The 21,685-nt window shown below is 40.3% G+C and overlaps 2 protein-coding genes across 3 annotated transcripts in view; one reads left to right on the forward strand and one right to left on the reverse strand.

Moving 5' to 3' along the window:
- Positions 1-21,685, reverse strand: part of LOC125289084 (basement membrane-specific heparan sulfate proteoglycan core protein-like) — a 947,802-nt gene that overhangs the window by 325,409 nt on the left and 600,708 nt on the right. The window lies entirely within an intron of this gene.
- The window catches only part of si:cabz01074944.1 (signaling lymphocytic activation molecule), a 35,242-nt gene that overhangs the window by 7,985 nt on the left and 5,572 nt on the right, over positions 1-21,685 (forward strand). For both annotated transcript variants that reach the window (XM_048235972.1, XM_048235973.1), the window contains exons 2-6: positions 16,224-16,556; positions 17,488-17,793; positions 18,021-18,116; positions 19,361-19,425; positions 20,183-20,263. In XM_048235972.1, coding sequence (XP_048091929.1) covers positions 16,224-16,556; positions 17,488-17,793; positions 18,021-18,116; positions 19,361-19,425; positions 20,183-20,263 — 881 coding nt within the window. The remainder of the gene's footprint in view (positions 1-16,223; positions 16,557-17,487; positions 17,794-18,020; positions 18,117-19,360; positions 19,426-20,182; positions 20,264-21,685) is intronic.

Raw genomic sequence — 21,685 nt, forward strand, 5'->3', positions numbered from 1 at the left:
TCTGGACAGTCTAGGTGAGAGGTTCTCAACCTTTTTAGGGTAAAGGCACACCAAAGGTCAAACCAAAACGCCAGCACACTCCAACTTATGGTTATTAATTATAAAGTTGTAATATGTCGCACACTAGGCTATAATAAGGATGTTATATTTGTTCATATACAGAGTATTTACGAGCAGAGACCATAGGCATATCCTCACATTATGTTGACTGAAGCTGCATCGTTGATGCATTTCAAAATAGCCATATAGCCCATTTCATGAACCTGATGTTTAAAACCATATTGGGTTAAAATTCCATGGCACACCTCACTTTGCCTCACTGCTCACCAGTGTAATACTTACATATTTCTTATATTAGTCTTTATATCAAGGAAAAACTTTTTTGGAAGCATTCCAGTAGAAATATCCCTTCATATCTGTATAGTTAGGACTGTCTGGAATCTGTTTTTTGTATATTGTTCAATATATTACAATATATTACATGAATATATAATATAATAAATGGATCATTATTATTCCATGTATTTCCAATATATAAAATAATATTTTACAATATATCACAATACATTTCAACATAATGGTAAATATATTTTCCTTTCATAAGGGTGGGTACTCTATGGCTTATATGTGGCATTAATATTTTATTCATTATAAATTGAATGAGATGTGGGTGTTAATCAAAGCTAACTTTGAGTAAAAATCACAAAAGACAAAAGTGTGTAGAACAAAAATGTCTGCATTTCAGACTCCTTTGTCCCCGCAAGAGTTTAGCAGGTGCGATAATTCAGAATCCTATTGTTATTTTCCCATAGGAAAAATAGCGGATCTGGACAAAGATGGCAGCCATTTTGTAGGTTAACTTAAAAAGTCTATTGGATGAAGAATGCGCCTTATATGTAGTGGCTTACATATTTTAGTCATTATGAATTGTTTTATTCAATGAAGTCTTGTCACTGAACCGTTGGATGAAGAATGTGCCTTGTAATCCTCTGCACGTGTGACCTAAATTGACTTGCTTGCACATGTGCAGTCATGATAGTAAATCAGAGAGTCCGCTTTGTGGCCAGAATATCAAAGTTTTTGGATAAAAAACAAAGCTAATTCTGGCAATATCTGTGTGCTGAGTACTCTGTGAGCAATTCAACAGAGAAGAATGGGTGTGAATTGGAAATGGACCCATAGGGTTGTGCTGTGAAATGGACCATAGGTTAATCAATGTAATCAGCCGGTGTATAATGTGTGTGTATAGGGAATATGTACAATGTATTTAAAAACACACACACAAAACTGAGTAGATGTTTTTCCCCCTCAGATTCCAGTCTGATTTTTGACCTAGGATGTTATTTTTTAGCTGTCACAATAATCGGTCATACAAAGGGGGGATCTGTTCAGTGTTCACAGAGACCTCGTTACCCACGCAGGCCACTGACAGACACAAGTTCACCAGTGCTGTCTGTTCCCATTCCAGCCATGTAGGCAGCTATACTGGATTTTTTGAATGCTTTGTCTCCTCATAGCCTGTATAAACCAGGCTAAACTAGCCTTGAAGCCAGTCTGAATTTGTGTTGGCCTCAGTTCAGGAAATTCAGTCACGCCACTGAAAAGTCTCTATACGGAGGGAAAGTAATCTCATCGCCAACTACTAGTTGTGTTTCTAAAGCTTTGCAAAAGTAATGGGATTCTTTAATGTTCGTATTTTTTAGAGAAATTATATCTAATATAAATATAAATTAATCTGAATGATCATTGATGAGACTAAATCAAATTGAGCAACGTGCATGAATGAGAATGGTGGTATAAATATGTTTAATCACATTCTAGTTATCAATATGTAGACTAAACTGCGTTGTGGTTAACGCATGGTTTAGCCCTGCAACTTACAGCACCTCGTATCGGGAGTCAAGTGTGCTTGCCAGAGTTACCCATATTTTAAAAGAGTAGCCTACAGCAGTCAAGATAGCAGACACTCACCACTGCATTTGGCCAGTAAAGACAAACTAATTCTGGGGATGAGATATTTGCTTTTCATCTATTTTGTTTGAAAATCTGTGATAAATCATGCAGTACATTTTACGTTACAGTATGTGAGTGGACACACACACACACTGACCTAATGATCCTGGGCCGGATCCTGACAGTACCCCCCCCCCCTCCAACGGACGCCCCTTGGTGTCCACAAAACCCAAGCCCAAGTCTGAAAATACAAGCTGGGTGGGCGGATGGGGGTCAGGATGGAGGGACCCACGTCTGAGACAATGTGGCAGGGCAAGTTGACAGGAAGGGATCATGGCAGTGACAGCCTCTGGCGGTGGGCCAACAGGCTCCAATATCACACATGCTGGACACTCAGACAGGAGCAGAGACTTGGGCACAGACGGCAGAGGAGAACTCACAGACAGACAGACTTGGACATAAGCTACACAGGAGACTCACACTCAGGCATGGGAGACTCACAGACAGAGACAGACTCAGACACAGGTGGCACAGGAGATTCACACTCAGACACTGGCGACTCAGAAGACTCAGACAGAGATAGACTCAGACACTGGCAGGACTAGAGACTCAGATGACACAGGAGACGCGGACGACACAGGAGACGCGGACGACACAGACACAGGAGACGCGAACGACACAGACAACACAGGAGATGCGGACGACACAGAGACAGGCAACACAGGAGACGCCGACACAGGAGACGCAAGTGACACAGGAGACGCAGACGACACAGGAGACGCCGACACAGGAGATGCAAGTGACACAGGAGACGCAGACGACACAGGCAACACAGGAGATGCAGACTGAGACAACACAGGAGACACAGACGACACAGGAGATGCAGATGGCACAGGAGTGGGCCCTAAAACAGGAGTAGAAACAGACATGGGGTTGGGAACAGATACATTAACAGGTATGAAAATGGGAATGGTGACAGGGACCGTAATAGGCACAGTAATGGGAACAGTGATCGGTATCCTTACTGGTACTGTAATGGGAACAGAGACAGGGACAGACTGAAATAGGGACAGGAACATGGATGGGCACAGTGACTGGAACAGAGACGGGTACAGTAATTGGGACAGAGACGGGCACAGTAGTTGGGACAGATGGGGAGGAACACTCATGAACAGAGGTAGTCTTACACTTAGGGACAGAGCCAGACTTGGTGTCAGACACACACTCAGTAAGCTTGGGTTGGGAAGGAGACTCAGGGACCGACTCACATAGATACTCAGAAACAGACACAAACTGCAGACTGGGAGGCTCACTGGACTGGGGCTCTGGCTTTGAGGTAAACCTAAGCATGGATTCAGGGGAGAACTCAGAGGCACAAATACTCTCGGACCCCGAGACAGGCACATGTTCAAGGAGAAGTAAAGGTTTAGACACAGAATTGGAAGCACTTTCAGACAAACACTCAGAATCACACACACAGAAGCTCTTAGAAATACTTGGGGGGTGGCTTGATGGCAAGTCTGGTTCCCCAGAATGGCAGTTCCTCTGGATCTGGGGAAACAGGGCCTGGAAAGGAACTGACATGTTGGCATTGTGACTGGGAATTCACATGCTTATGAACTGCAGACTGAGGGCTAGCTGGCTGGAGATGGAGAAGGCCTAGCCTCAGCACTTGGGACGCTCGCTGAGAGCTAGCTGACTCCGAAAGGGACTCAGACCAGTGGTTAGCTGTCCCAGGGCTAAATGACACGGCTAGGAAGCCGGCAAGAGAGCAGCTAGGCAGTTCAGCTGGTTTGTGGCTATTGGAAGAAAGGTAAGCTTCCCCAGTGGACCACTCATCGTCAGTGGAACACTCCCCCTCAAAGCAATGTTTAGATTCTGGAACAGTCATGGGCTCAGGGGACAAAGCAGGAACTAGCTGAACACTGGCAGACATTAGATTGTTAAATGTGGTGTGGCCAGGGACTGAAAAGGGTAGCGCTGGGCTGGCTTGAGCAGGGTACAGGACACTTTCACACTCTGATTCCCATTCAGGCTCTGTCTCCCATTCACAGTCTGATTCCCATTCAGGCTCTGTCTCCTATTCACAATCTGACTCCAAAGGCGAGTAGCCTTGAGCCCTGGGTGGCTGAAGAGGAGTGCTAATGGCCAACTGGGTTCTTCTGGAATGGGGAGCAAGGTCTAGCTGCTTGATTGGCACTGCAGCCGGATGATCAGGGCTGGTCTCGGCGGTGAGCGGTGCTGGATCAGATCGGAGGTTGGCACGTATAGGGGACAATGCTTCACTGGTCTTGGCCCGAAGGGTCAGTATGCCGCTCTTAAGCTTGTTGATCCCAGAACCCAGGGCAGTCATCATGGGGGTCCCTGAGAGCTTGGATTGGGAGAGTGTACTCTCCATCAAAAAGATACAAGTGAGCTTCTGCTCCAAATCAATAGTATCAGCAAACTGGGAGCATAAAACATTGAAAACTCTTTTCATGTCCTCCAGTTCAATAAACAGTTCAATAATCTGCTGGGTCCATGTTTTGGCTGGATTATTCTGTCACGGTCTGAGGACCGGCTTGCAGGATTGGACCCAATAGCAGACACCAAATCAGGAATTGAAGGGAAAAGACTTTAATGACAAAATTTAGCTTCAAAAGGGCAGTTCAAAAATAAGGAAACCCTGACAGGGCATGAACAAACTCCACAAAAGGCAGGGCAAAAACAGTCCAACACTCAGAAGATTTCAAAACTTCAAAAAACGGATTAAATTCCAAAAGGCAACACGAAATCCAAAATCGGAAAAAAACAAAGCTTGACACAGAGTACACTGAAGATACGGATTGACAAGGACTTACATGACGTGACTGAAAGACTCAAAATAATCCAGCAAAGAACACAAGAAGAGACAGGGTTTAAATACACAGAACCAAACAGGACTAACAAGACACAGGTGGAAAGGAACAAGGCAATAATCAGGGAACAAGGCTCAGGTGAGTGGTATGGTCAAGGAGCAAAAGCACATGACAAGGGTAAAACAAAGGAACACATGGTACAGGACACGGGGAGTAAATTAAAGCACAACAGGAAGTAACATAGGAAGATATAAGACAAGGCAAAACACACAAGAGATACAATCACTACAGAAAACAAAGAATACATGGCCAGTGGCCAGTGGGGTGTACTACGAATCTCGGATCTCGAGTGGGTTAGCGAGGTATTTGTTGCGCTCAAAGCCAGGCTATGCTGTGACACGAAAGTGGATCTGTTTTAGTGTCGCTATATCACCATGGTATCTCATGCTGTCAACCAAACCTGGTCGAGAGGAGGTTATGTGCTAAGTTATAGCTCAAATCGTGTAATCTACCGCACACTGACCAATCAATTGTCTTAAAAACGAAGTTATCTCACGTGTAGGATTCTGTCATATATCTGACAGGTGGAGCTCCGCCTCTACTAACATTTTGGATCTTGAGTGCGCTTTAATAGTGCTGTGCGTGCAAATATCCCACTATGGATGTGCATACCATACAACAACTGATGACAATTGATTTATTTGATGTTATAGGTTAGACACAAAAAATGACCGCAGTGTACATTAAGCTATCGCCATGAATGCGAAGTAATTGTTTTTAAATATAGGCGGTCTTGTGCGCCTCCACGCTACACGATTGGCCAAAGTCATCCCAACACCGAGAACGCCGCACAGATCTGAGCTGAAAGCCTAGTTTGACAAATATATCACATAACTGCAATCGTAGTATCACTTAACGTATACCCCTGAGTCAAAGCTTTGTCAAGCCTCGATATGTCTACATAGCCTAGATATGTCTAACGTGCTTCGTAGTATACCCCACTGGACCTAATGATCCTGGGCCGGATCCTGACACACACACACAAACATACACACTAGACACATTACAGACAGATGGACAGACCTGATTACAATTTCATCTGCTCCCAATAGGATAAAAAAATAATGATTTCTATATCATAAGGACATGAAGGACATGAATATGAAGTGCATCCAAATTCCAGTAACACTTGTATTGGTTGTTTATGGTTGTTTGTCTGTCTGTAGACTATTGAGCAAGACTTGGTTTTACCTTATTGATATTTCATGAAGGTTTTATTGTGGCAGTCAGTTTCTGAAATTACCCTCAGGAGGACAATAATAGCCTCTATCCATGAGAAGCAGTAGAAGTCAGTGCGTCATACCAGGGGCGCCACCAAGAGGTGGCCAGGTGTGGCCGCGGCCACCACAACATAAACTCGGGCCACCCCTGTGGCCACTCCTGGCCATGTGACCGAGGGACGCAAAATGTGTCCAGATTCACACCCATTATTCTCTGTTGAATTGCGTTGGATGTACAAGGCATTTAATCATATTTCCATTGTGCACACAGTGCTTATATCTAAATAAACAGCAGACCTTATATGTGAAGGATATTCCTCTGCATTCCTCTGTACAGTAAGCGGATCCCGAGTAATCCGGTTTTGAAATTGCAGCAAAAATTCTACATGTTATCCAACTTTGGGCTGAAATTCTAATATATTCTATAGCAGTCCAAAATAATGAACCTGATTTCCGAATCAAATAATCAAAAGTTGGTCATGGCATGCACAGATCAACTGTGCTTTTGAATAGATATTTCTACCAGCATGCTTCAGGTGACATGGATGCAGACACAAAGTATTTTTCCCTAATATAAAGGCTGACCTAAGATATAAGCAAGCATGATCACACAGCAAGCATGATCACACATAGCTTTTCCAAAGATATAAATAATTTTTTGTAACCATTAATAAGTCATATTATTTAATTGTGTTTTTCAGGTAATATAAATAAAAGTGCAGTTGTGTTGTTTTGATTGAGTAAATAACAATTACCCAATTACAGTTCCGAAAACAAAATAATCATTTAAAAAATGATTTATGAAAATGCATTAAAAGGGAGAATATAGTGTTTTGGAGCCAGACTCTTATTATGTGTCCTAATGCCCCCCCCGTTTTGGCGTGCCACACCAAGATTTGTAATGGCCTCCCCTGGCCACTCCTGTCAAAACTTTCTGCTGGAGCACTGCGTCATACGCATCATAACGGAAGTATGATTCCGGATGTGCTCATTCTGTCCAGTCCATAAACAGCGGGAAAAACTAAACTCCTTCGGAATCAACTTTTTTCATTATTATTCATAACTCAGGAAAAATTTCGGAGTTTTGTTTGCGGTGATGACTGACGAAATAAATTACCATGATGTTGTTTTAATGAACCATTGTTGGCATACCTTTAACAGGTCAGCATTATAGCACATACATTCAGTATTAGTGTTTTCAATACAGTCTATGAAAATAACAGAATATCGAAAGGTTTGCAGTACCACTGTTGCAGAAATCACATATACAGTAAGTAGGCATGCCTTCAATTTTTGTACATTTTCGCACATTCCAACATAAGGAATCAGTATGAGAAACGTAATTTTCTAACTCCTTCTCCTCTCCAAGTCTACTTACAGCTGTTAGGGTTTAGTGTCCCTTTGTTATGACACACTTCCTGGACTTGTCTCTAGTCTCTGAAAGACTTAACTCCCTCTCTTAACAGCCTGCTTACAGCTGTGTATTTGTAGAACATATTGAGTAATGCAATGTGTGTTTGATATTTTAATTCAATGGTTAATGGTTGCTGCTAGGCTACTGCAGGGCCGTAGTCACCATAGACATTGGGGGGGGGACAATATTCAAATATGACCAAAATGCCCCCCCCCCCAATATTCGGACATAGAAAAATAAAGAAAGAATAAAGCACTATACTAGGCCTACAGGAAACCAACACGTATCTGAAATGTAATCAAACGTAAATAACGCACAAATTAGTGACCTATGATTCCAGAGTAGCCTACACCCCTGAGTTAGCCTGGTAAACCAGACCCTGGAATCTTTCAGATTAAGGGTCTGGCCACGAGTAATGAAAATGGCCCAATTCGAGGGGCGGCACCAAGCATGCATTTAAAACTCTCACTGCACGCAGTTGGATAACGCTACGACCAATCACAACAATTCATCAGTGTCAGTCATCAGTGTAGCTCGCCTTTGTCCCGCCTACACCGATTACATTTACGATTACACCGCAAAAGCTACCGGTACAATTTTCACAAAACTTCTTGGAATGGTGTAGCACAGGCTAAGGAAATCCCATACATGTTTGGAGCCGATCAGACTGAAAGGGAACATTTTCCATATTGTAGCCTATTCTCGCAATGATAGCGAAAGTGAAACGTTTTATTTTAAATGATGAATTTTTGCAAGCCTGTGTCATTTCTTTTACGTCTTTCAACATAAATAATGCATCATATGCTAGTAGTAATGCCAGAAATTACCGTGTATAGGCCTCTTAGAAATTATTGTTGCATATTGCATATTATTTAGATGCGCACTCATCCATGCAGGCAAAACGTGATCTGGCGACGTTTACAATACGTGATAGCCTACAGTTAATGTGAATCGCGGACAATAACCAAAGAAAGGAATTTGCACCTCCATTCACCAATTAAAGGCTGTAGTAGGCCTAGTGTTTCTACATCTACAAAACGTAATTTCTGTCAGAAGCCAGTCTATAATGCATACAGGGGTAACATGAGGTGAGTCAGACAGAAGAGGGGCCTGTTAGTAGCCTATTCCTGAATCCTGTCCCTTTCAAACTACGTTAAAATTGTGTGATTAGCCGCCAGCATAATAAAATCTAAATTAAAAGACAAAATCTTATTAGGCTCCAAACCTATGAGTCTAAGCCTTAGTTTAAAAAAATCTTCAGGTGTAAGTAATAAGTCAAAGAACCACATTCTGTGTAATATAGAGGTTATCATAAGATACTGTAGTTTGTAATTTCTTTTAAAGTATACATTTTGAACACAAATGGAGTCACGGGTCCAGGGACGGACCAGTGAAGTTGCTTCTTCTCCACCCTTCTCTTTTCACAAAACTCACGGGGGTCCAAAGTTTGGAATAACCTAATTGACTGACCTAACTAATGACTTGTTTAATAATATTTTTGCATGAAATGTATTGAAATTCTATTTGGGGGTCCCTCAGACCCCACCACAGATTTGGTCCCCCCCCAATGTTGACATCATGACTACGGCCTTGGGCTACTGAAAGTGCTTTAGTCTATGCCAAGGTGAGCCATTGAGAGCACGTAGACTCAGCCTTTATTGAGCACTGTTGGTACATTTTATTTATATGCTTTGATTTGAGAATTCTGAATTATTGAATTGTCAATTCATTGTCTATGACAAATCGAGGGTTTATAAACAGAGGGGCGTAAATGACATTTCACCAACTTCACAGGAGGGCCAAAACAACACTAATTGGTTCAGCGTGTTCAAGTCCTTTGGCTTTTCACTAATAACTCTGTACTGGGGGCGGGTGAGACACGAGACATTGAACAAAGCAACATGGCAATATAAACAAAGGAACACATGGCACTAGTGGTGGGTCGGTTGCAAACGAATCAGTTCGTTCGAACGGGTCTTTAAAATGAACGACCTGAACTGATTCGCCTTTCCGGGGTTCACTCTTTATTATGACATCCCGTTATTACGACAACCCTCTATTACGACATACCATTATTACGACATGCCTCTATTTAGACATGCCCCTACTCCGATTTTTTTAGTACCGCTATTCCGACATTAGGCTACCAATCCTCATTTTCAATCTCTGCAGTTCCTGTATCCTATCAAATTCCAACATCCTAGATGCATGGATGAGCTGTAGTCTAGTCATGTCATCTGCACCTGCAGCTACATCAACAATCCACCCGCCATCCACTCCAAACAATGTTTTTCCCAATAATTGATATCGGCACACATTTCAGTCAAAACCTCAGGTGATTTTGAACTGGCCATGTGAATAAATGTTACACATTATGTAAAACACAGGTAACTCTCCTCATTTTATTCTCTAAGCTCTGAGGATAAAACAGTCAGAAGCTCCATGCATCAAACAAACTCTGTGTGTGTGCAGGCCACCTATAGCCTATTAATTAATTAACGGCCGTCAATCAATGGCCAATTGCGCAAAGACGGGCAGAATTCTTACGCCCCAGTAGCCTAAGGCCTAGTCCACACGTACCAAACCGATCTTTTTTTCCTCCGTCTTCCCCTGGAACCGTATCAAGAATATTTGCGTCCAAACGGATCCATCTCAACACGACTCAACACGTTACTTCATACCCCAGGCCTATAGGTGGCACTGTGTCTTTACAGAAATTCACCAAAACTTGGCGCTTTAAAACAGACAGAATAGGCTACTGGTGAAATGGCTAGTGCAAAGGAAACCAGAATTGTTTGTGTGGACTGATGGTGAACTGTCAACTGTAGCCAACTGTAAAACTAATAAACTTTATTTTACGGTTTGTGAAGGGTGCAGTCCCGTCCTTTATTTGGCTCTGTTCGGGAGGTCTAAAAGACGTCCACGAGACTTTGAGAGGACGTCCTGTAATGGTCACCGCGACGTTATGCGTGCAACGTTTATATTTCCGCGATGGTAAAAAAAACAAAAAACAAACATGAAGCACGATAGGCTATTACATCCTGTAAGTCTCAGCATTGCTAGGAGAGAAGGAACAGGAACACGCATTAACGACTTGTTCTACAATTACACAATCAACTTCACTCACCTCATATTTTCACGCATGTATGAAATCACGTACTCCGAATGCATTACACTAATGATGAGTAGACATGGATATTTATACCAGGCTAGGATGTGCTGCTTTCACATCTACGGTGTCATTTTTTTAATAAACTAATACGACGTTTTAATGGGCATATCCCGTAGCATATTGTTCAAAACATCATCAGAGTAGGCCTAGGCTAGCCTAAGATAAATTGTTCAAACCATATTGTGCCAAAATATTAAAAACTAATAATAGCCAAAAATACTAAATGAATCGCAATGCATGCTGGGAAGCAAAACTCAACATGAAATAAAGTATATGAAACATAACTAGAATGCATTGACGTTATATCCACTCGTTTTCTTGGACCTGTGATCAAACAGCCTATAAATGTAAGCCTATCTTCCTGGAACATTGCAGATAGAGAAAAATGTATCGTTTTCTCTGAATGCTCTTTGTAGCCAACTAAGATGAAATAAATAGATTCCAGATGTTTCTATTCTATATCATTGTTTTATTAATAAACAGTAAAGGCTCTGGTGAGGCAGAGAGCTTCTGCTCCTCGTTAGAAATCTCATCGGATATGTGCACTCATTGCTGTTTCCACAAGGAGCTGCTGTAACATCAGGGACAGCTATGCGTGACACTTTTAAACGCGAGCATGCGCCAAATAAATTACAATGACATTTAAACAAGTCATGAAGAAGCAGTATCCTTAATTATTCTGCAATGTAGAGCTAGATCGTTTTGCTTTACAAATTAAGTAGTCACTTCTGTTGCTAGACAACCCTAAACAAATGCTACGTGGTCTGTTTTTAACATTCCTCTAGTTTTATTGCATCGTATTCAGCTCCAAAAGTCGGTTCAGTCCCAATTCGGCCGTGTGTGTGTTTCTAAAAAATAAAACAGATAATAAGTAGCCTACGTGACTACGTTAAATAAACCACTGCCTATTTAGAGCATGTTACATGCATCACGTAATGACAGTTATCTGAAGAAATGCGCATTGTAGGCTAAGCTAGACAGCGACTTTGCTAACGTACACCAAGCATCAGCTAACATGAATTTGATAAAATCCCTTCCCTAGTTTGTAACGTTATACATTAACGTTAAACTCAAAATGTATGTGCTACATAATTCAGGATGTCTGCCTATATTTTGAGTTTAACGTTAACAACCCTTTTCCCAGTTTATGAAGTTGTGCGTCTATGAGCAAATAGACGCACAACTTCATAAACTGTATGATATCTTGCCTTAGACTACGGTAGGCTAATGCAGCTACTGCTAGACAGACTAACAGACTAGATAGATAGATACTTTAGTCATCCCCAGACGTGTAACATGAAGTCGTGCATGGATGTGATGACTCCGTCCTGCAGGCGGTAGCCAGAGCGCTCTCAACTCCGCTGCCATGTGTGAATAAACAAACGTCCCCCCCATGTCCCCGGTATAACGTTATTGTCGGGTCCTTAGAAGGTATTTGAAATGGCCAAATGCAAATGTCATCCGAGGGACCTGACGGTGACGTCCCCAGAAAGTCCTGCACCGGACGTCACGCAATAACCAAACGATAACTTGCTCCGGACGTCAATAAGGTCACTGGAACGTCCGCTAGAGAACATGACGTTCGGGACCAATGGGGACGTCGTGATTGTCGGCATAAGGTCCGGGGGACGTCCCGTGTTTGTCGGGAAGCTATCGGCGCTGCGCAGCATCAGTTGTGATATTTATCTTAACGGAGTGTAATCGTTAGGGCTGTCACTTTTGTGAAAAAATCCTGTTCGATTTTTGAGACATAAGTGTTCATTGAATCGATTGTAAAATCGATTTTTTATGTTTACGTTTCCATTTTCAACGGCAAATATAGGCCAATTCACAAACAACTAACAGGCATTAGGACGAACGTACAGAGGGAGCTTGTAGACGCACAGGGCAGCAATATTTCTGATTATTTATTGGCGTTAAGTTCCGTGTCTGCAGTACTGCTGCATGCTGCAACGTAGCTGTGTCTGTGTTTACGCTTAGAAATGTCAAACTAATTTACGTAGAACTCGATTGCAGTTTGCGTAGCCTACCGCTTTTGCTCTTCTCCATAGTTTGATATACCAAAAATCCAAAGTACTTCCACATCGAACTCCTCCTATCACTCGTCTCTCTCATGTCGCACAGGTTGATCGCGTTGTCCTCCATTTTTTGGCAAAACACTAGCAGCACAGCAGCTGATTGAAACAGCTGTTTCCGGTGCGTAAAATTGGTGGCAATTTTCTTTTTAGCTTTCGCAATGCTTACTGCACTTCGGAATTCTTTTATATTCTTATATTCTTGTTTGTGAATTTTGTTACATCTATCCTTTTTATTTGTTAAATTCGTTTAAAATTAATACATATTTGGTTAAAATCGATTCCTTATTTTAGTTTTCGAAACTTGTGTTGTTTGGTCCAATCGATTGTGCAATCGATTTTCGAACGTAAAGTGACAGCCCTAGTAATCGTAGGTAATGTCATGTATGAAAACTAGTATTGTTAGGCAATACTATAAGTGTAAGTCCAGGGCAGCTGAGGTGGGGCGATGACATCATCGATACGCAAGCAGGATGTGCGGTTTCGCTGTCTAAACGAACTCAAATGGGCTACGGTTTCAGATTTCTCCACTCTGGGACCAGGTTTCAGAAAAGTGCGGTTTCGGGCAGTGCGTTTACAGGATTCGTTTGGACGCTCGGCCAAGACGAAGCAAAACCTCTGCGTTTAACCTAAAAAGCGTCTCCGTGTGGACAGGCCCTAAGCCTTTACATAAACAAAACCAAACAATAATAACAAATAAAAGCATAGAAGGGCAATATAGTTAAAGAATAGTTAAAAGGTAAAGATCATAATAAAAAGAAAACATAAAACACAAGGTAAAATCATTTAAAAATAAAGAATAATTAGTAAGCAAAAACAAAGGCAAAAGTAGTAAAAAAAAGTAATAAAAGACAAAGTAGAATAATTATCAAGGCAGATTCAGAATTTGTAACTCGGCACAGTTAGCAGAAAGCATCTGAGAACAGTTTGGTCTTAAGTCTAGATTTAAAACTGGCTACAGTTGGGGCCTTTTTAATGTCATCCGAAAGTTGGTTCCACAGCTGAGCCGCATAGCAGCTAAAAGCTGCTTCACCATGTTTAGTTCTAACTGTAGGTTTTACTAGCAGGTTTTTCACCTGGGACCTGAGAGGACGAGAAGGTGTGTACTGCTGAAGCATGTCTGACAAGTATTTAGGTCCTGCTCCATTTACTGATTCATAAACAAGCAATAGTGCTTTAAAGTCAATTCTGTGACTTACTGGAAGCCAGTGCAAGGACTTAAGAATTGGAGTAATGTGGTCAGTTCTTTTAGTTTTTGTTAGAGTCCTAGCTGCTGCATTTTGTATCACCTGAAGCTGTTTAATAGTCTTTTTAGGAAGGCCTGTGAACAGTCCATTGCAGTAATCAACCCTGCTGGAGATAAATGCATGAATGAGTTTTTCTAAGTCATGTTTTGACATCAGCCCCTCTGAGTTTGGCAATATTTTTGAGGTGGTAAAAGCTGATTTAGTTATCGCTTTCATGTGGCTGTTGAAATTTAGATCACTGTCAATTAATACACCAAGATTTTTAACAGTATCCTTTGCCTTCAACCCTTTTGTGTCAAGGAGAGTGGCAACCCTAAGTCTTTCCTCATTTTTACCAAATATAATTACTTCAGTTTTTTCTTTGTTCAGCTGAAGAAACTTTTGAGACATCCAGGTGTTGATTTGTTCTATACACTGACAAATAGATTCAAGAGGACCATAGTCGTTTGGTGATAGAGCTAAGTAAATTTGTGTGTCATCTGCATAGCTATGATATGAAATCAAATTATTTTGAATTATTTGTCCAAGTGGGAGCATATAGAGGTTGAATAATAGTGGCCCCAAGATCGACCCCTGGGGAACACCACAGGTCAAGGACGTTGGTGTTGAGGTACAGTTTCCGATGGCAACAAAGAAGCTCCTTTCTTGTAGATATGATTTTAGCCAGCTGATAACTATGCCTGTAAATCCAACCCAGTGTTCTAGTCTGTGTAGTAAAATATTGTGATCAACAGTGTCAAATGCTGCACTAAGGTCCAGTAGCACTAGGACTGATGTTTTACCTGAATCTGTGTTGAGGCGTATGTCATTGGAAACTTTAAACAGTAGACATATATACGCATGCATGCACATGCACACACACAGGCACATAAACAGGCAAACACACAAGCACATGCACATGCACGCACACACACACACCCACACACACATAAACATAAACATGTACACGCACACATGCACACAATTCAAGAATTTCTCAGAATTATGAACAGGCAAGATGGGGGTGGGGTTGTATAAAATGTATATTACATGTGAAATCTATGAACTAATCATGTTTTGATACTTGTTGTCTAGCAGATACCAGTGAGAATTGAGTGTGCATAATGCAATTCAGTGAGACAGTTAGAATCATATATGCCTTTCAGCGTGACTTATTTTTAAACATGTGCTGGACTGGGCGGCGGTCATATTTTGTACCGCTCTGCGGTACATCTAGTTTTCTCTTCAATCTGTCTCGTTCGTTCGTTCATTCGTTCGTTCTCACGCCAAGACCCCACCTGTTTCACTTCGGTCTGTCGTTCTCATTCAGTCAGTCACTCGTTCTTGGCTAGAAGCAGAGTGATTATGGCTCTGTAGCCTAGGCAAAATGGGGACTTGAAACCTTTTCATCAATATAGTCTTTCTGCCAAGCCTTTAAATATGTTTGTTGACATACTGGGTCTTTGTTCCTTTATGAATGAACACATTTTTTAAAAGAAATTAGCTGATCTAGCCGTAGTCTATACTCTATTTACCCTCAATATGTCAATTTAATGTCAAGATGAATGAACACATTAGCTACTGCTGTTTGTCTACAAGTACACATTATCATGAAGTTGCAGCTATATATTTGCCGCTACAATTACAGTATTGTGTTGACCGTTTGCACGAACGTGGAGCTGAGAACCTGCATTCCATGATTCACTGCTGAACTACGTTGTACCGGAAATGCCACTAAACAAACGAACAAACGATTCAGAACGAATCATCTTGGCAAACTGAACGACGCAAACTGTGTCATGAGAACAAACAATGAAATCCACCACTACATGGCACAGGACACAGGAAGTAACAAAGACAACAGGAAGTAAACAAGAGAACACAGCAAACTACAAACTAAGAGTCCCAAAATCCAAAACACAAACTCCAAACCGTGACAGATTAGTTACAAACAATAAAATATAGACCTAAATGAACAATTTAACAAGAGTTATATTTGTATGTTCACAACTTTTCATGACCTTTGCATGGAATTGCCCTATTGATTATTGAAATTATTTGGAAGTATTGGCTGAATAAATGAGGGTGAACTCTCATTTTGGCAGTTCTCCTATTTTTCCATCACCGCACGGCCATCCCTATCACAAGAGATAGGAATTCATTTGTGTATGTCTGTTCTAATGCATTATTTCTGAAGGATAGCACAGTGTAACTCTCATCAGTGTATTCTGCATTGAAAGGCAGTGTTCTCTCTGTTGTATTTCAGGTGTGTATGGGGCGGATGATGTGATTGAAATGAGAGCTGTTGTTGGAGGATCAGTGGTGCTGCCATCTGAATATCAGAGGAACAACGTTAAATTTGCTGAATGGATTTTTAATTCTAACGGTACAAAGAAAATAATTGCAGGATTTAATGGATCTGACGTTGGTGTTCATTTTAAAAGCCAATTCACAGGAAGATTAGAAATGAACTCCAACAATTTAAGTTTAACTGTAAAAAAACTAACAAAAGCAGATTCAGGACTGTTTTCACGTGTTTACAAAAGCAAAGAAGGAGGTGTACAGTTGAAAACAAAGATGATTCAACTACAAGTTTATGGTAAGCAGATCATCTCTCTCTCTCTCTCTCTCTCTCTCTCCCTCCCTGTCAATGTGTGTGTATTTGTGTGTTTTAGCGTGTATACACTGTGCAAAAGGAAAAGTCAGGGCTGTCCAATTTATCAAACCATATTACGTTACAATTACTTAAAGCTGAAGTTGTCAAGTCTGGCAGATTGAGGGGACTTGGCTAACATTTTGAATGTTTACAATTCTCACACCCTTCCCCCGTATATAATAGTACAGTATATACACTACCTTTCATGATTCAATTACAAACATTGATTGCTCAATTGGAATGACTATTTGAACATTGTAAGGTTGTGATTCATTCAAAACTAGTCTGTTTTATGTAATTGCAGGTTATGGTTTGATAAATTGGACAGCCCTGACTTTTCCTTTTTTACAGTGGAATATATAACCCTGATACTGTTTTGTGTTCTAAATACTTTGGATTACATCAGCACTGTCTTATTTATTAGCTGTGGATGAAACAGTTGATCAGACAGTCCAGTTTTACACAGTGTGTGGTTTGCAATAAAGATAGATTGATATATATATGTGCAATGAAACGTTATTACCATTATTGTGTTAACGCAGTATACAGAGTCTGTGCTATCAATTAAAAAAGAGAGAAAGAGAAAAGAGGCACCTGAGAGATACATAGTTGAGTTATAAAATCTATTCATGTGACCAGTGTAACTATACTGTATTGCTTACTTCCCATACTGGTGTGTGTGTGTGTGTGGTGTGTGTGTGTGTGTGTGTGTGTCCATTTATCTGTATGTAATCAGCCTGTGTAACTGTATATGAGGAACAGTAATAATACCTCAATATTGATAACTCTGAGAGTCACTTATTCCATTATTGGTCTTTTTGGGTGCCGGATGCCTAATGTTTCCTAAATAAAAGGATGACTAATGTGTCTGCAGATCCCACTCTGACGGTAAACATCACAAAGAATGTAACTGTTCACCAGCTGAATAACACCTGCACGGTCAGTTTGCTCTGCAATGCAAGTGGTCCGCCTGATGTGCAGTTTTCATGGAGTGGGCATTGCAGAGGGAGTGGTGCCAAACTGCACTTTTCTCTATCACCAGCAGAGGGTAGTGTCACATGTACATGTACTGCAAGTGAGGCCAATAATCAAAAGCTGGTAGATGCAACCATCAAATGTGACAACAAGACTTCAAATAACTCTGTGAAGCCTGATGTTAACAACACGATTCCACCCCCTGGTGAGCTTTTACTTAATGCTTTTATTCAGGTAGCAGTGATATGTGGCTAAGATGATCTGTTTGACAATTCAATGCGAGTGAAGAGGGTTGCACTGCTTTTACAACTGCATCATCATAATGAAACAGATGATAAGTGTCATGATGTATATTGGTGTGATATACAAGATTTATTTGATTTAATTGATCTATGCTCATCAAGTACTTGTGCTTATATGTATTTGAGACAGAGCGGTACCTGTATTTTGTGGTAATCCCTGCAGCTGGCGGAGTTCTTATAATTGTCAGCATAACAGTTGGTGTTTGCTGTTACAAGAGACACAAAGGTTTGTAAACACACATACATACACACACACACACACACACACACACACACACACACACACACACACACACACACAAACACACACTGATGCACCCACGTCAACAGCTTTCATGTGCACCTCCTTGAAAAGCTAATAGCCTACAGTTGTTTACTCTATTTATGTACAGTGATGGTCAAAAGTGTTGGCACCCATGCCAAAGTTGACTAAATAGAGGAATATAAATGTATCTTTTGGAAATTGATCTTAATGCCTTAAGTGAAAAATTAGGAAATATCCTACCTTTTAAGGACAATGAATAATGTATCATAAATAAATAAATGTTCTTCCTTAAAATACAGGGGTCATGAGGATTGGCACTGCTATGTTAAATTCCCATAGAGGCAGGCAGATTTTTATTTTTAAAGGCCAGTTATTTCATGGATCCATTATACTATGCATCCTAATAAAGTTCCCTCGGCCTTTGGAATTAAAATAGCCCCACACCATCACATTTCCTTCACCATACCTAGCTGGTTTGATTTGCATTGAGTCAAAAAACAAAATGCACAAAATGTTACATAAAAGACAAAGTATGATTGATTGTATTTATGTATTTGTTGTGGATAAGATGAGGGGTCTGATAATGGAATGGGATGTTTGTAATGTTTTATTGTGGTGTTCTATAGATAACACAATCAAAGCTACCTCAGGCCACCTATTCTAACTGTTGTTCCTTACATAGCCACTATAGGCTAGATTGTGATATAGTTCCATTTAGAAACACAGGTAATCCGGATTTTGAATCAGGTCGATCCAATCCTCCAGATCAATGTAAAATAGGATTACATGATCTTATTTCGGAACCCCTCTTTTGCTTTTGAAATACCCATTTCCAAGATTTGATCCAATCCGTTATCCGAAATCCCACTAGATTACTTTTGAAAAACTGGGCCCTGAAGGTCGTGAGATCGATCCTCACACAGGACTTGATGCTTTTTTATCAACTATATTGATAACCATATGGTTATCATGATTACCCAAAAGAAACATAGTAAAACCATGGTTCATTTTCGTAAGGGACTGTTCATGTGCAGTCAATGCACACTGTGCATGTTTGGTCACAAAATTAGTTTTCATTATCAGTATCACAACCATTATAATGTATATGCCTATAGTATTCTTTATAATACCCACATAACTGTTTGTTATTGTTAAGACTACACATTCAAATCTAATCAAATGTTTTTCACCCTGCTGTTTATTAGCTGACTCCAGTAAACAGGACACAGTTTATGCAGACGTAGTTGCAGACCAGAAAAAAAATACTGAGGTGAATGAACATTTATCTAATATACTATATGATTTTATGTATTGCATTTTTTTAAGCTGCTGTATGAAATATCAGCTAAGAAAGGCCAACAAACCTCTCTACCCCCCTCCCAGTCTCCACTCCCGCTTTCAGATTTATCAATTTGACTGAGATCATATAGACCGTATCTTTAGTTTTAAGCTGCTCAGATTGTCTGATTGTGCAAAAACAGCAGGTTGCTAATGAAAAGTCGAAAAGCAGCTCTACCTGTATAAGGCCCGTTTCACACCAGGTGCGTGGCGTGAGAGTGTCAGTTGTGTGGCGTGTCTGTTTTAATTTTGGCTCCCATGTTAAGGTTAGACCTTGCACACCGCCTGCGCTAGGCGTGGCTTCAGCTGCGCCAAAAACGCGTGCATGCTAGAAATAGGACTCACGCCTATTTTTCACGCCACACGCAAACGCCATTCCATTCAAAACAGTGAAGAAAAAAAATGACATGAGAAAAAGAGACGTTTTAATTGGCAGAGAGGCCACCGCAGCGCCGCATCAGACACGCTTCTGGTAAGCAAAGACATAGAAAAGGCCATGCAGCCACCACACAACTGACACGCAACAGACACGCCTAAGCCTTTGAAGATCTGAGTCTTGATTATGTTTGTCTGAGTACATAACTCACATAAATATATGTTTTCAGGATTTCACTTTCATTCATTGATTCAAATATGTTGGTAAACCATTGTATTGTACCATTGTATTGTTCATGTTTTGTCCTTACCAGAAATTGAGATCGACCAGTGTACAGTATGACATGACCATCTATGAATCTGTGGATGAAAGAGCTATTGGGAGGCAAAACAATGTATGTACATTTTCCCAAATATGCATTTATGTTACTTTAATGCAAGCCAGGTCATGTCGTTTCAGGAACTCCTGAGAAAAATGCCATGACTGATGTATATTCCCTTCACACTGTAAAACATAATAGCTTTCCTTACTTAAAATGTTTAGTAAGTACAACTCAGTTTTTTGTCTTTTGTTGAGATTACTTACATAAAATGAGTTTCACTTAATTTTGAGGTGGAAAAGTAAACAATTAAGTAAACTATACTTGAATGGCTGAAGTTTGTCCTACACTGTAAAATTAGTTTGTTAACCTTACTTAACATGTTAGTTAACCTTACTATTACAGTTTTTCTCAATAGCTAAAATACAATTTCTGAAACCTTGCTCCATTTTCTTAAAACAATAAACACAAAACATCATCTTCAAGCACTATTTACAAAACCTCTGACTCCTCTTGCAAAATCAAACATTCACCTCAAAACAGTTTTACCTGTGCTCAAAATGAAACTTTCGCTTCAAAACAGATTCACCAGTGCTCAAACACTGTTCTCAAATAAACAAAGCAATCAAAATGATATACACTATCAAGCAGTGAGTAAACAATACAAAAAAAATAGAAAACGCATTGTTCAAAACATAAGTAGTTCTCAGGGAGAAGTGCATTTTTCATCAAGACAAATTTCATATTTTTCCATCATTGTATTTTGATGAACGAAAACATCTTCTATCATCTTAAAATTGATCTATTGCTGCTTTGCTTTGCTCTTTGTTCTTCCTCCTCCTCATCCCCCACCTTGCATACATCCTCGTCCTTTTAAATAGTTTATTGTAAACATTTTCAGACTTTCTCATTCCCACCTTAAACATTTTGACAACAGACTGAACAATTAGCTAAAATGAGTTCAGGCAACTGAGAACTTTCTTCAGCCAGTGGGTTTTAGTGTTTTAACTATTGAGAAAAACTGTAATAAACATACTTTACTTGTAATGACCTAGTTAGGTGAAATAGGAATTATCAGTAGTGTAAGTGCACTACACTAAGAAAGCATTTGTTTGCACAACTTGCAATTCCTTTTCCAGATTAGTCTGTAATTTAAAGGGCAAGCGGTTTGCATGCTTTTTACAGTTTTTCTCGACAGAAAAAGTTGGGACGTTGTGTAAAATGTGAATAAAAACAGAATGTAATAATCTGCAAATCTCCCTCCTAAAAGGACACAGACAACATATCAAATGTTGAAAATGACAAATTTGACTAATTCATGGAAAATATTTTTGATACCAGCAACATGTTTCAAAAAAAGTTGGGACGGGAGTAACAAAAAACAAAAAAAAGGAACTGGCAACACGATTGGGTATGAAAAAGAGCATCCCAGAGAGTCAGGGCCTCTTAGAAGTAAAGATGTAGGGGTATTCATCACTCTGTGTATTCATCACTCTG

This window comes from Alosa alosa, chromosome 24, assembly GCF_017589495.1.
Source record: "Alosa alosa isolate M-15738 ecotype Scorff River chromosome 24, AALO_Geno_1.1, whole genome shotgun sequence".
NCBI lineage: Eukaryota > Metazoa > Chordata > Actinopteri > Clupeiformes > Clupeidae > Alosa > Alosa alosa.